The sequence below is a fragment of the Coturnix japonica genome, chromosome 11 (assembly GCF_054131305.1).
Source record: "Coturnix japonica strain WE chromosome 11, WE-NBRP24, whole genome shotgun sequence".
NCBI lineage: Eukaryota > Metazoa > Chordata > Aves > Galliformes > Phasianidae > Coturnix > Coturnix japonica.
In genome coordinates, this window is record NC_140673.1 from 9396979 (window position 1) to 9409039 (window position 12061).

Consider the following 12061-nt stretch of genomic DNA (forward strand, 5'->3'; position numbering starts at 1 on the left):
CAGTACCAGAGAGCAAGAAGAGTTAGCAAGTGACATTCTACTACATGACTATATTACTTGGCTATAGACATGATTACCACACGTTGCATTTTTTTTCACTTAAATGCTGCCATAAAATGATATAATTGGCTAAAAATTCTTTGTTACTCAGTCTGGTACACACTTTTCCCTTTTAGAGGTCCAGCTGGGCATCTGCTTTTCTGCCTTGCATTCAAGCTGACTTGCCTGATGTAGAGGTACCTCCTGTTCTATCTTCCAAGCTGGGCTTCTCCCTTTACCTGCTAACAGCACCCTGTACACACAAGCTCTGCCTGTGAACCACTTCAGAGGGGCCATCAGCACGCAGTTGTAGCTGCTCGGAGCAGTTACCGTCACGCGGTCACTGGTCTGTGTTTGTGATGTCTCTCAGCCAAGAGTGTCAGGTTGCAGGGGAATGCATTGGCTGGGATGTCTACTGTAGTTCAAGCTCTTGCCAAGGAAACCTGAATAAACCCTATAAAAATATTCTCCTTCTTCCTATTTATCTTAGATTTTTTTGAAGTTATAACTATTTAATTTATCAGGCTTGATTTATTGAAGTATTTACCTTGGATGCTGTTGTACTTGATGGTTTTGAGCAAAGAAATGACTAATTCATAATGACAGTTGGGATAAAAAAAATTGCAGCACAGGAATTAAACTAAACAAACTCCTGATTTATTTATATCTTTAGTTGCAAGCAAAAGCCTGAAGTTGAGTAATAGAGTGCTAGCTGCAATTTAAACAAAGTGCGATACAGAAAAGAACCAAAGCAAAAGAAAATTCCATTAAAATAAACACACAAAAAAACAACAAAAGAAAAGAAAAAAACATACCCACCTGCTTCATCCAAAAGCTTTGAAGGAGAAAAGGGAGAAGAGAGAGAACTGGCTATTGAATAACACTCATTTGATGACTCCTGAGTATTTCTTTACATAAAGAGCATAAGAGCATGAGGCCATCTCAGTCCAAGCTTCATGACTCCCTGTCCAGCAGTGCCTCCTGCCAGCAGCCTCCTGCCACACAGGAAGCACCATGGCTGGCCTCATGCCTGTGCTATTTTAGTGAAGCTTCTTGCTAGGAAAAGGTGCCCACTAGAATGCTATGGAGATATCGGAAAATGAGATGTGGGATACATCTCTGAGTCGCAGTGAAAAAACCCATGGCCTCAAGGAGTACCGAGTTAGGAAGTCAAAAATAGCAGTTTTGAAACAGTCACTCTTGCAGAACACCATCAGAAAACTGTTCCTGCTAGATGGAAAAGTGGAAAACAAGATATCCAGTTTGTAACTGCTTCTTGCCTACCTGTTCCACGACAAGCTTTCATAATAAAATCTCAGCTGTGCAGGTGATGGGTGGATTCACTTTGGATGCAGAATCTGCAGCTGGAGCTCAGAGCAAAAGTGGGTCTTGAATGGAAATATCTGGGAGCGTCCCTGCTGTGGAGCAAAGAACTCAGCTAACTCTCCTATCTCTACGTGCTTAGCTCAACTTTAAACTGTGCACAGATCATTATAAATAATACTTTATATCAATAAAGGTCCAAGTTTTATTCTAAATATTCAGCATGCACTACTGGTTTTACAAGAGTCGCTGGTTTTACTATGTGCTTAACGTGAAAGACCTAAAATCTCCACAATCTCCAGAAGTGCTAAGGCAGAGACCATGGTGTCGCAGGCCCACTGAGCTGCTGTGCTGGTATCTCTGGCCTCATAGACTGCACAGCCAGTAAATCCAAAGAGGCATAAGGCCCTTGAAAGAGTAGATGCTCCTGCCCAGCACACCCACAGAACAGCTTTCCATTGCTGCTGGGGCAGTGGCAACGCACCGTCTGATAGTGGCAATCACTCACTGTCTTGAAAAGGAGACTTGGCTCCTTATGGAATAATTTATTAATACCATTTAAGAAATTGAGTTCCTGTTCCGTATTTATGCTGAATCAATACATGAAGTCAGAATTTCATTTTATTTCCGAATAGAAAATATATTAAAAATCAGCATGGAAAAAGGAAACACTTTTAACGACACTGAGCTGTTTTAGTCTTCAAGTGCTTTCAACGACAAAATGATACATTAGAAATAATACATGTAAATATTTCATAAAAGAAGAGAGTAAAACCGAAGTCAGTGCTAAGGTTAGAACAAGATATGGTTGTTCTCAAAGTGATGATAACGTCAGTAAAATTGGACGAAAAATGATTCATTTTTTTCTTTTTTTAAATCAAAGCTCACACTTCTGGCCAAATGCCAGTTTGGCAAGAACTTCATTTTTGAGTGAAAATTTACTGCTGTAATTTCTTATTTTTTTTTTTAAACCATATTTCTCTGCAGTTGAAGATCATGAAAGATGACTTACATTGCAACATAAGGGGAACCAATCTCTGGGTAGATGCTGGTCTGAAACTGACTTACTCTGCATGCACGCAATCTACTGTACCTCACTGCTGCTGAATGTTTTGCAAAGTCACTTTTAGAACCACTGTTCTGAAGTTCAGCAGTCACACAACTCAGTATTGTATCTGTGCTGTATTGCTCCACAAAGATGTTAGTAGATGGACACTATTGCATTGCTTTCTTTCCTACCTTCTTTTTCAGCCTGAGGAGTTAACAAATCAACAATTCATTGAATTCTGTGTTGGGAAAGCAATCATAATTTAAGGCAACTAACAATGCCCACAACCAAACAGTGCAGGCTAAGTTTGGAGATGTTCGGTTACAGCATATGCTCTTGTAACCAGGTCTCGGACAGATATAATCCACATGTTGGGATAAACAAATGTCATCCTCATTACCCCAGGTGGCTCCGGGGCATTGAAATTGAGCTGCTTTGAACAGAGCAAAAGGCATTCAAGGAATTCCAGCACAGCCTGGTGGGTGAGCTAGGAAAATGCAGCAGACTGAGATGGGGCAGGCAGCCAGGAGGGCTGCTCTCCAGAACAAAAACCATGATGCTGAATGCTAAAAGTGGTCCAAAGTAAACTTCTTTAGCTTAGAAGTTTAGCTTAGAAGTTGTTGTCTTTCTTACATTTGTACCAAAAGATCAACTTTTAAAAATTTTGTATAAACCTCCTAATGTATTGGGTCCCATTCTTCCTCAGAAGCCTTACGCTTTTCTGATGTAGAGCTGATGCACACAGAAGTGCGCTGTACTGTGTCTGAAAAATTCCTTCTGGTTTGGTTTCCCCTTGCAAGTGATCAGAGACCAGCACATCACTCCGGGTCTTGGCAAACCGTTGTGTTACATATGGAAAAATGGCTGTGATACAGCTGCACAGAGCCCTCGGGGAATTCCTGGTATTCTTTCAGAGGCAATCTGGGGAGTGTACAGATTCAAAAATCACTGAGACTGTAAAAAAGCAAGATGCCTTGTGTAAGAGATAAACATTGCTACTGGAGAGCTTTTCTGAGGAATGTTTAAAAAAGGGTCTAATTTCCAACTTAATGAAACACCTGCCTTGAACCTCTTTTCCTTCTCACTCTCCCTATCATCTCACACAAACAAATGGGTCATGATGTTGGCATTTCACATTCTTTCATATCTTCTAGATAAAACTCTGGGATGTGCCAGAAACACTGAGCCTCGTATACAAGATGTAAACTAGTTTCCCCATTTTGCAGCAAAGCTCAAACTTTATTCAGCAGTATGGGTGCAAAAAGCAGCAGGTACAAAGGTACCCTGCAAAGGTTCAAACACAGCAGTAAAAGCTGAGATGGGAGGGAGAAGGCTATGGGAAAGCAATCAGGTTTCTGCAGTCCTCTCAGTGGTGGCCCCAACCATCATGGCCTGAGCCAGTATCCCACACTCAGCAGACTGATATTTCTGTGTTGGGTAACGTCCATCTCAAGAATTGTGCTGTAGCTGTTAGTCATGACATCTAACCTCTGCAAAAGGTTATACTGCAAATACTTTGTTCATTGCAGGGCACAAGAAATACATACAAAGCTAAACCAAAGAGAATGCATGACTCATCTTCTGTTGTACTCACCTCAGCAAGCAGAAGCTTGGGAAGACTCAGGGACCCTTCCTCTCCTACATCTTCCCACACATGGCTTCACTAACACAGCACCACCATTCTTCCACTTTTCTATCAGCTTCTAGACAGTAAATTGAGCAGAAATTCAGCCCTTTTGGTCACATTAGCCCATGATTAGTCTCACTTTTCTCCCAACACACCTGTCACTTACTTTGGCCTAGATTTCAGATTGTAAAATACTTTTGAACAACAACTAACGTTTGTCTGGAGGCAGCCATTACCAGTCTTTGTGCAGCTAAGCTCTACGTGAGAAAATCAATGGAGTTTCGCATCATACTTTGCCTGATTGTTTCTCAGGTTTGAGGCTGTTCCAGGTATCCAGCGCACTGCAATTAAGTTGTTGCTTTAACAAAGGCAGGTCAGTTTCCTAATGAGCACAGCTCTTTAGCTTGGGCTTTGTGCCTCACCTGTAATACACTTCACTGGCTTCCTGGGGGACTTGCAAATATGCCCATAGTGTACCCCTCTGAGTCTGTACAGCATCCCAGTGTATGAACACTCCTCTGCAAACGCTGTGTCACCATCTGGTGGACTTCTGAAACTTGGGTGACAACAGAGAAGGCAAAAGAATACATCCCTGGTGTATGCACAGCAAGCTCTTGTAGGCAATCAGAACTTCTAGACTGTATTAAGACAGGCTCTCTCAATTGTCACATTGGGATTTTATGAGATTTAATTACGTGAAGCGTTATTTAATTTGAAAACAATTAAAAGCCAAGAGCTCAGTATACCCCCAGGAATTCTACTCTGAAAGACATTCCTACTTGGCACATGGGGACAGTTTTAATGTAAGGCTCTGTTACCCTGACTTGGTGATTAACAAGAATGTGCATACAGCGGAATTTCACACCGTTCAGAATTCTGCTTTAAAAATGCATCAGAAATGAATCATCAACTCTTTGCGCAATTAAAAAAAAAAAAAAAAGGAAGAAAAAGTCCATATTTTGAGGTTTGCTCCCCAAAACAAAGAATGTGGTCCTAAGTGCTAAAGTTGGCTCAAAGGAAACTTCTAATATTTTTTCTGTAGCCAAGAGAAGAATTAGAATCTTTCTAGAAAACAGCTTCCAAATGAAAACAAAATCCTCCAAAATGCTTGCAGCCCACATGTCGTTGGAAGGGCTGCAGAGCAGTTTTCAAGGAATCAATATGAATAAGTGTCCCCAGAGTCACACGGGATGAAGATTTGGGAAATATTTGCAGTTATTCCTAAAAATAAGCGAGATTGCTGCCTGTCTCCACACCCAGATACTGACTGAAATAGCCAGAGAGGCTCTCCTGTCAACCAGATCTTAGAAGAAGAAACAGAAATTAAGTGCTCTCTGTCATCCAATGACCCACAGTGAGTAGATCAGTGTTTCAGTTTGCAGATCATCTGAGGAAGGTATTGATCACAATCTGGTAATCTGCTCAATCACTGACCTAACAGCCCCCACACAATTGTTTACGTGGCTCTCCAGATATTTTTAACTTTGTTTTGAAGGAGGAATCACCAATCTGCAGTAATAAGTGGAGAGGCACTATGTCTGTTCAGTGACGATTTCTTTAATGACTTCCAGCAGAAGAAAATCAGTTTTGTCCATCTGTAAGGAGAGAATCATAACACACACCAAGGCTCATATTGTTTCATAAGAATTTAATGGTGTGTTTTCCTAATGAAATTTGTTGTTGTTGTTGTTTTAAATCCACATGCTGGACAGAACAAGATGTTGTGCCTTTAGAAGAAAATGGCCAGTTAAGAGACTTCAACAGAATAAAACAATTCTCACTTTGTTAACTAATTTACTAAAACGCAGCAAGAAACCGTAAAATTATCATAGCTATAACGTACAAAATCTCAAAAATAAAATTAAATCCCTGCACTAATCAAAATCTACAGTTTGGAGAAAAGCATCTAAGGATTTTCCAGCTCTGGAAACAAGTCATGTGCATTTGTGGAAGTATTCTCTTCAAACCACAGGATATAAGCATAAGAAATAAATGTGCGAGCATGCAGCATTTACATCTCTAAGAATAAACAGAATGTGTTTTCTGTCAGAACTGTTGCAACCATTTAAATCTCCAACCTTTCTTCTCTAATATTGAAATCACAGATGAATTTCCGTGGAGCAACAAGGACATCTTGAGGCAAGACAGAAAAATGCAGAACTTCTGTTCCCCGTTGATTCGGGAGGTTAGAGGGTCACAGTCTCGGTAACTGGCACATGATGTTAACGTTGCACTCTTGAATTGTTTGCCAAAGTCCCACAAGTTCCTCAGAGTATTATTAAAGCAGCACTTAGCCAGCAGTCCTAAAATAATAGGAGACACGCTTACCAATTATGTTGCTTTACTTACTAATAGCTTTGAACACAGACCTGTGTTAGCAACATGCTTGTTGTGGTGCACTGAGTTGCTTTTCTCCTTCTTAGAGAAGTGAAGAAAAAACTTCCTGCTGCTCAAAATAAGAATATAGTATTACACTGTACATGTTTTAAAATGGAAAAGTATCAAGATGGCGAAAAGGTTTTTGAAGTATTAGATGCAAATCTACACCAAGATTTAACTTTCACAGTTCTTTGTCACTCTCTCTAAGTTTCAAGTATCACTTTAGATTTGTACCTTTGAAATCCGATATAAATGCTTTCCAAAAGGGAGGATAAAAAAAATCTTTAGTTTCTTACTGATTTGGTTGGTATGAAAATACACTTTTTACTAAAAAAAAAAAAAAAAAAAAAATCTAAGTTAAAACTGGAGTTGTGGGACCATTCGTTGAACTTTCTGTCCCCTGATTGGTATCTGCAGCCTTAAAATCATCGCAACATTCAGGAGCACCATTTCCCTCTGGAGTTGGTGGAGTAAGGTCAATAGTGATCAGTCCGGTTTCCTGATCTTTTTTCTCTACTTCGTTGCAAAATTCAACCTTATCTTCCTGCTGGCTGTTCTTTATTTGTCCATTCTGGGCAGGGTAGGTACGAGCAATGGTGTCATAGAGAAATTGATAATGTTCCTTCAATATAAAGAGAAGAGGTTAGTATGAATGGAATGCACAGAGCCCGCAGATTATCTCATTCTTAGTTTTTTTAAATTTTAGAAACGTAGCACATAGCTGGACATGCAGAACCAACATATGGAGCTGATTCCACAGCTCCTGGCAAACAGGACAGTGGTTTTATGGTTTATCTCAGTTTCGTGTGTGCGTAACATCTCTGCAGCAGCCTCTATCAGATGCACCAAGCAGCACACTTTTGGTTTACAAAGCAAAGTCACCAAAACACATTCTTCAGAGTATCTAAGCATTAAACAGCTTGTACTGTGAAGACTCTGGGACGGTTACCTTATAATCTGGATCATACTGACAAAAGTGTTTGGTTTGCTAGTAAAGCAGCAAATGCCACAGAGAGCCAAAATCTCTCCAGTGATTTAAAGTAAGTTGGTGGCTCCTAACCTATGCAATGGAGTTAGCCTCCTGACCACTCAGTTAAAGGACACTGTACCTGCATGTCCCTTAAGCAGCTGCAGAAGCACCCATTTATGCTATTTGTAGTTGTACAACATGCATCCTTCCATAACGTGTTTTACAATTAAAGCTTTAAACATCTCACAGACTGCTTTATTTTTATCAGCAATGGCCAATTCCCGAGTAGTGGTAAGTGGCCATGAATGTTCTGACTGCAATTAGTGTTCCCTATGCAGAAACAACGCATATGGTTAGGAGGATATTTGATTGATAAGAAGCCTTGTGATTTGTCCTGTTAAGTCATAGGATTTACTTACAAAAGTGGAGACCACTCCCAGCCTGCTGCGACGAAGAGCTTTTACTACTTGGAAAACATCTATTACTTCTTCAGTTTCTGCACTTTCCAAGAGGGTCATCAAAGCACAAAACACGCCAGTCTGCTGTGATCCATCACTAGAAGAAAAATTTTACCTTCTTAAAACGTAACATCACTAAAACTTCCCATTAAACAATAGCTTTATTTCAAAGTCTATACAGTGCATTACATATCTGAAAGGTTTTTTACTGGACAGAAATTGTGACAATTACGAATATTTGTAGAATACACACAAGACACAGCTTATTTACATTATATCTGAAATTGATGAGGCCACTTAGTACATCAGAGAGAAATTAAAAATAACAGTCTTACAGTCTCAGCAATGATTTGCGTGATTATCTTCCTTTAAAGATAGTATGCAAGGTTATTTCTAGAAATAGTCCTAAAAAAGTCAGCTTACGCACTGGGATAAACTAAATGCTCTGCCAGGTCCCCACTATTACTTCACTGTAAGAGCATTCTGAGCTAGCACGTCTCAAAATACTTGTATCAGGCAAAAGCAGCTGTCTCTGATCACCCACTCCACGCTCACACTTGTTGAAGAGAAGTGCACTCATCTTACACTATTACAATCAAAAAGGTCAATGCTGAGCAAAAAAGAACACCCTAAGGATAGCTGAGACTCTCTCAAGCCACGGAAAGGCTTGTGGGAAAAGGCAGGTACCACAAAATCGCGGTTCCTAAGCATACCCAGACCTTAGAAGTAGGTTATAATATATGTTGAGTTGAGACTCACCAGCAGTGGATGACAAGTGGGACACTGCGGCAGTTCTTGCTGTCCTCAGAGGTTGGTCTGGATGGCACTTTTTCTTTAAGGCTTAGAATCATACTGACTAAATCTTTGGGGTCTTCCGGAACATTCAATCCATTCCACTTGTGATATTGATACTGATATACCTTCTGTGTTTCTTTCCTCTGCAAAACATCAGTGGAGATGTAGTTAATGGTCAGGCTGAAAGAAAAGGTTCATGTAGAAGTACATCCATTGCAGCTGATACACAAAAGAACACTTACATTCCTGGGGAAGTATATTGTGATATGACCTCAGCCTTTATGTAAATATGTGGAAGGGAGAGGTCCAAGCTTTGCTCAATGTACAAAAGATAGCTGACCACCCGAGACTTTACTACCACTGCGTTAGCAATGTGCTAAGTGGTAAATGTGAGGCAATTTGTCACATTTATTGTGATCAGCAGCTGGTCTAGAAGACAAAAATACTTCTTTTTTTTTTTCTTTTTTTTTTTTACAGCAGACGGTATACATGGTGGGAACTGCCCCTCCTCTTTCTTTGGGCTAGATCTGTAACTAGAAGAACAAATGTAGAACTTCCTTTTGTAACTTGCAAAGAAGCTCCTACCTTCAGATGTGTGACATCAAATGCGCGTATGGTGTAGCTAGGACAACAGCTGACATCTGTCATTTGAACTTCTATGCCATCATATGTTTGTCTTCCTTCTCCCCAGTACTGTGCACAGAGTTCCTAATACAGATAAAAATACAAGTAAGTGCTTACCGTACAGACTTATTTATATTTTATCTTCCACGTGCACTTAGAGAACGCATTCTCTTCAATTTAGGGAGTTTCACTACAATTTAAAGCACCGCACCAAACATTGCCTTTCCTCAAAAATTAGTTGGGACACAAATTAGGAAGGTAAATCATAGGAAAAAAAGTTCAAATTCCATCCCATGAAATACAAGAGGAAGAGAATAAGAGAGTGCAGGTCAGTGTTTTCTATGTATATAGATGACCTTTAATATGCCACTGAGAAAATGTCACCCTTACCTGATCACCTTCTTTCAGCTCTGTCAGCATAACAATGACTTTGACTTTTCTTTGGAATACCATTTGCCAGAAATCAGAGATAGTTTCCTGCAGTGGTCCTTGTGTTGCAATCATGGATTTTGGACCCCAGTAACCCTACAAAAGAAATGTAAAATATTTTTCCCTTAAATTCATTTAAAATGTGATTGTCATGCAAAAGAACTCACTGTCATTTAAAGAATACTAAATTAATTATCTCTTTTGGTCACTGGAAAAATATACCTATCACAGCAGGCAGTGATCTTAGAGGAATCATGAGAGTCAAATGACAGCAAAATCACAGTATGACTTCCAGACTGACAAGATGCATTCATGATTACAGTGAGTGAGACCTCACAGTGCCATTACCTACAAAGCACATTCTTTCAGGGATAAAACAAACACCGACTTCTTTAGAACTGGATCAATAAGAAATGAAGTTTACACTACTACAGAGTTAATATGCCAGACAGTTCATTCTAACCTATCCAAAAGTTAAACTAAGTTCACTCTTAATAGATGTAACAATGTCAAATTTTAAAGATTCCAGATAAATCTAATTTACTCAGTAATTCCATAACATTCGTTATCTTCATAAGAGACAGATAATGGCTTGCTTGCTTTGGGGGTAAATATGGCACCATAAAGCTGATGACCCAAACTTTACTAGTACAGTTTTGTATATGTGAATAACTGCACTCACGTCACTTGCAGAGAAAATAATAACATGGATAAGCATGTTGCAGCAAAGTTTAGACTATTTTTATTATTAAAATTATAAATGGATTTGTCATTCGAGTATCAGATCTTCCTTTTCTGTTCAGTTAAATTTTATTCTATTTGTGAAGTCCACAGAGAATGAGTTCAAGCTGGTATATAGTTCTCATAAGCAAGTTTAAGCTGAAAACTTGTGAGATACTTATAAAGGACCCTCTGTTTACTTACAGTTATGAAGGAAGCATTAATGTATTTGCTTGATTCTTCACAGTCGCTGTCCTCATCTGAGGAGTCCTCCGAATCATGTTCTCCCTCCTTACTTTGTTCCTCATCATTCCTGATTGGCACTCGGTTAAAATCATCTGCACAAGATGAAGTCACAGTTACACCACGTTGCTGCTCATATAACAGTACTGGAGCAGGGCTGACCCTCTATGTCATCACCCTCCTGCCATCTCCAGGGAATCCCAGCTACTGTTTTTTATTACTGGGTAAAGAAGTAGTGGTGGCTTGGGTTCCCCTGTGGTTTGCTTGCTTTCTTCTCAGAGCTGAGTGGAGGAAAGAAGTTTATCTACTCACTCTGAACTGTATCCATTACTGAATTTGCTACCAGGTGAACATTTGTCACTCTCTGACTAGCAGAGGAGAGTCAGGGAACTGGGTTCTGATTCTGAAAAACCCTTGCAAAACACACTATGACCTGCAGTGTACAGACAGTAGTGTCCTTCCTGGCAGAATACCAAGAGGCATCGGAATACCAAGAGGCATCGGAAAAAAGGGGTTTGATAGAAGAGCACTATGAGCTCCTGCACCTTGAGTAATGCCAAGTTCTCCAGTGCTGGAGAACTGAGGATTTGATAAAAGCTACTCCAGGTTTCCATCCATCAGGCTTCCTCTTCCCTGTGCAATTCCCAGGTGAACCACAAACATTTTGGGGCACGCTGCATCCAAATACTGAACAAAGTTTTGCCCTATACATAAGAGTGCAAGCTGCTCTTTGAAACCTAGTGCCTGTCATCCCTCGCTAGCTCATCAGTCACCAAGTTCTTCATTTTCACCACTGGACAAGACAGCTGGTTCCTGATGTTTTAATGGAAACTGCAACCAGAAAAAGGCCAGTCTTTCACTTAAAAACTGCAGAATGAAGATCACTTTGTTTGAAATAAACCACTCCCAAAAATTCACATTTTTAAAAAATCATTTCTTATTTAAATCATGAGGGGATTTTCTAATTTTACAGTCCTGAGAAATTACTTAAATACATCTCTATAAGGCAATTTACTGGCCTCAATTGTTCAGAATTTAATAGGATTTCTTAAAGACGATAGTAGATAAAACTCAGAAGGTTAACAGAAAATACTTACATGGAATTGTGTTGGCACTCCTATTTTTGTTTTTATTTTCCTCTCGATTCCCAGTGTTCTGTGTCCTCCATCCCTTGTAGGAAGGAAGTCTCTAAAGAAATAAGTTCGATGTTATGTTTGAGATAAAAACAGTTTCTTGTATCTTGGTCCCCTCTGAATACCCACATCCTGTCCTCATCTCCCAGTGCCTTGAATTCTTACTTTAATTCTATAAAGTTAGGTCACATCTGGACTGTAGCTTAAAAATGCCAACTCTAACAAGTACAGTAACATGGAAAATATGGTTCACAGGCACAATAATCATCCTAC

At 39.7% G+C, this 12061-nt stretch overlaps 1 protein-coding gene across 15 annotated transcripts in view; it reads right to left on the reverse strand.

Moving 5' to 3' along the window:
- Window positions 1–5672: 5672 nt before the first annotated feature.
- PTPRC (protein tyrosine phosphatase receptor type C) overlaps window positions 5673–12061 on the reverse strand; it is a 52539-nt gene continuing 46150 nt past the window's right edge. For all 15 annotated transcript variants that reach the window (XM_085511088.1, XM_015869491.3, XM_085511092.1 and 12 more), the window contains 7 exons: window positions 11753–11843; window positions 10617–10750; window positions 9654–9788; window positions 9225–9347; window positions 8604–8782; window positions 7806–7941; window positions 5673–7038 (listed from right to left, as the gene is read on the reverse strand). In XM_085511088.1, the coding sequence (XP_085367214.1) occupies window positions 6769–7038; window positions 7806–7941; window positions 8604–8782; window positions 9225–9347; window positions 9654–9788; window positions 10617–10750; window positions 11753–11843 (1068 nt within the window). In that variant the 3' untranslated portion in view covers window positions 5673–6768. The remainder of the gene's footprint in view (window positions 7039–7805; window positions 7942–8603; window positions 8783–9224; window positions 9348–9653; window positions 9789–10616; window positions 10751–11752; window positions 11844–12061) is intronic.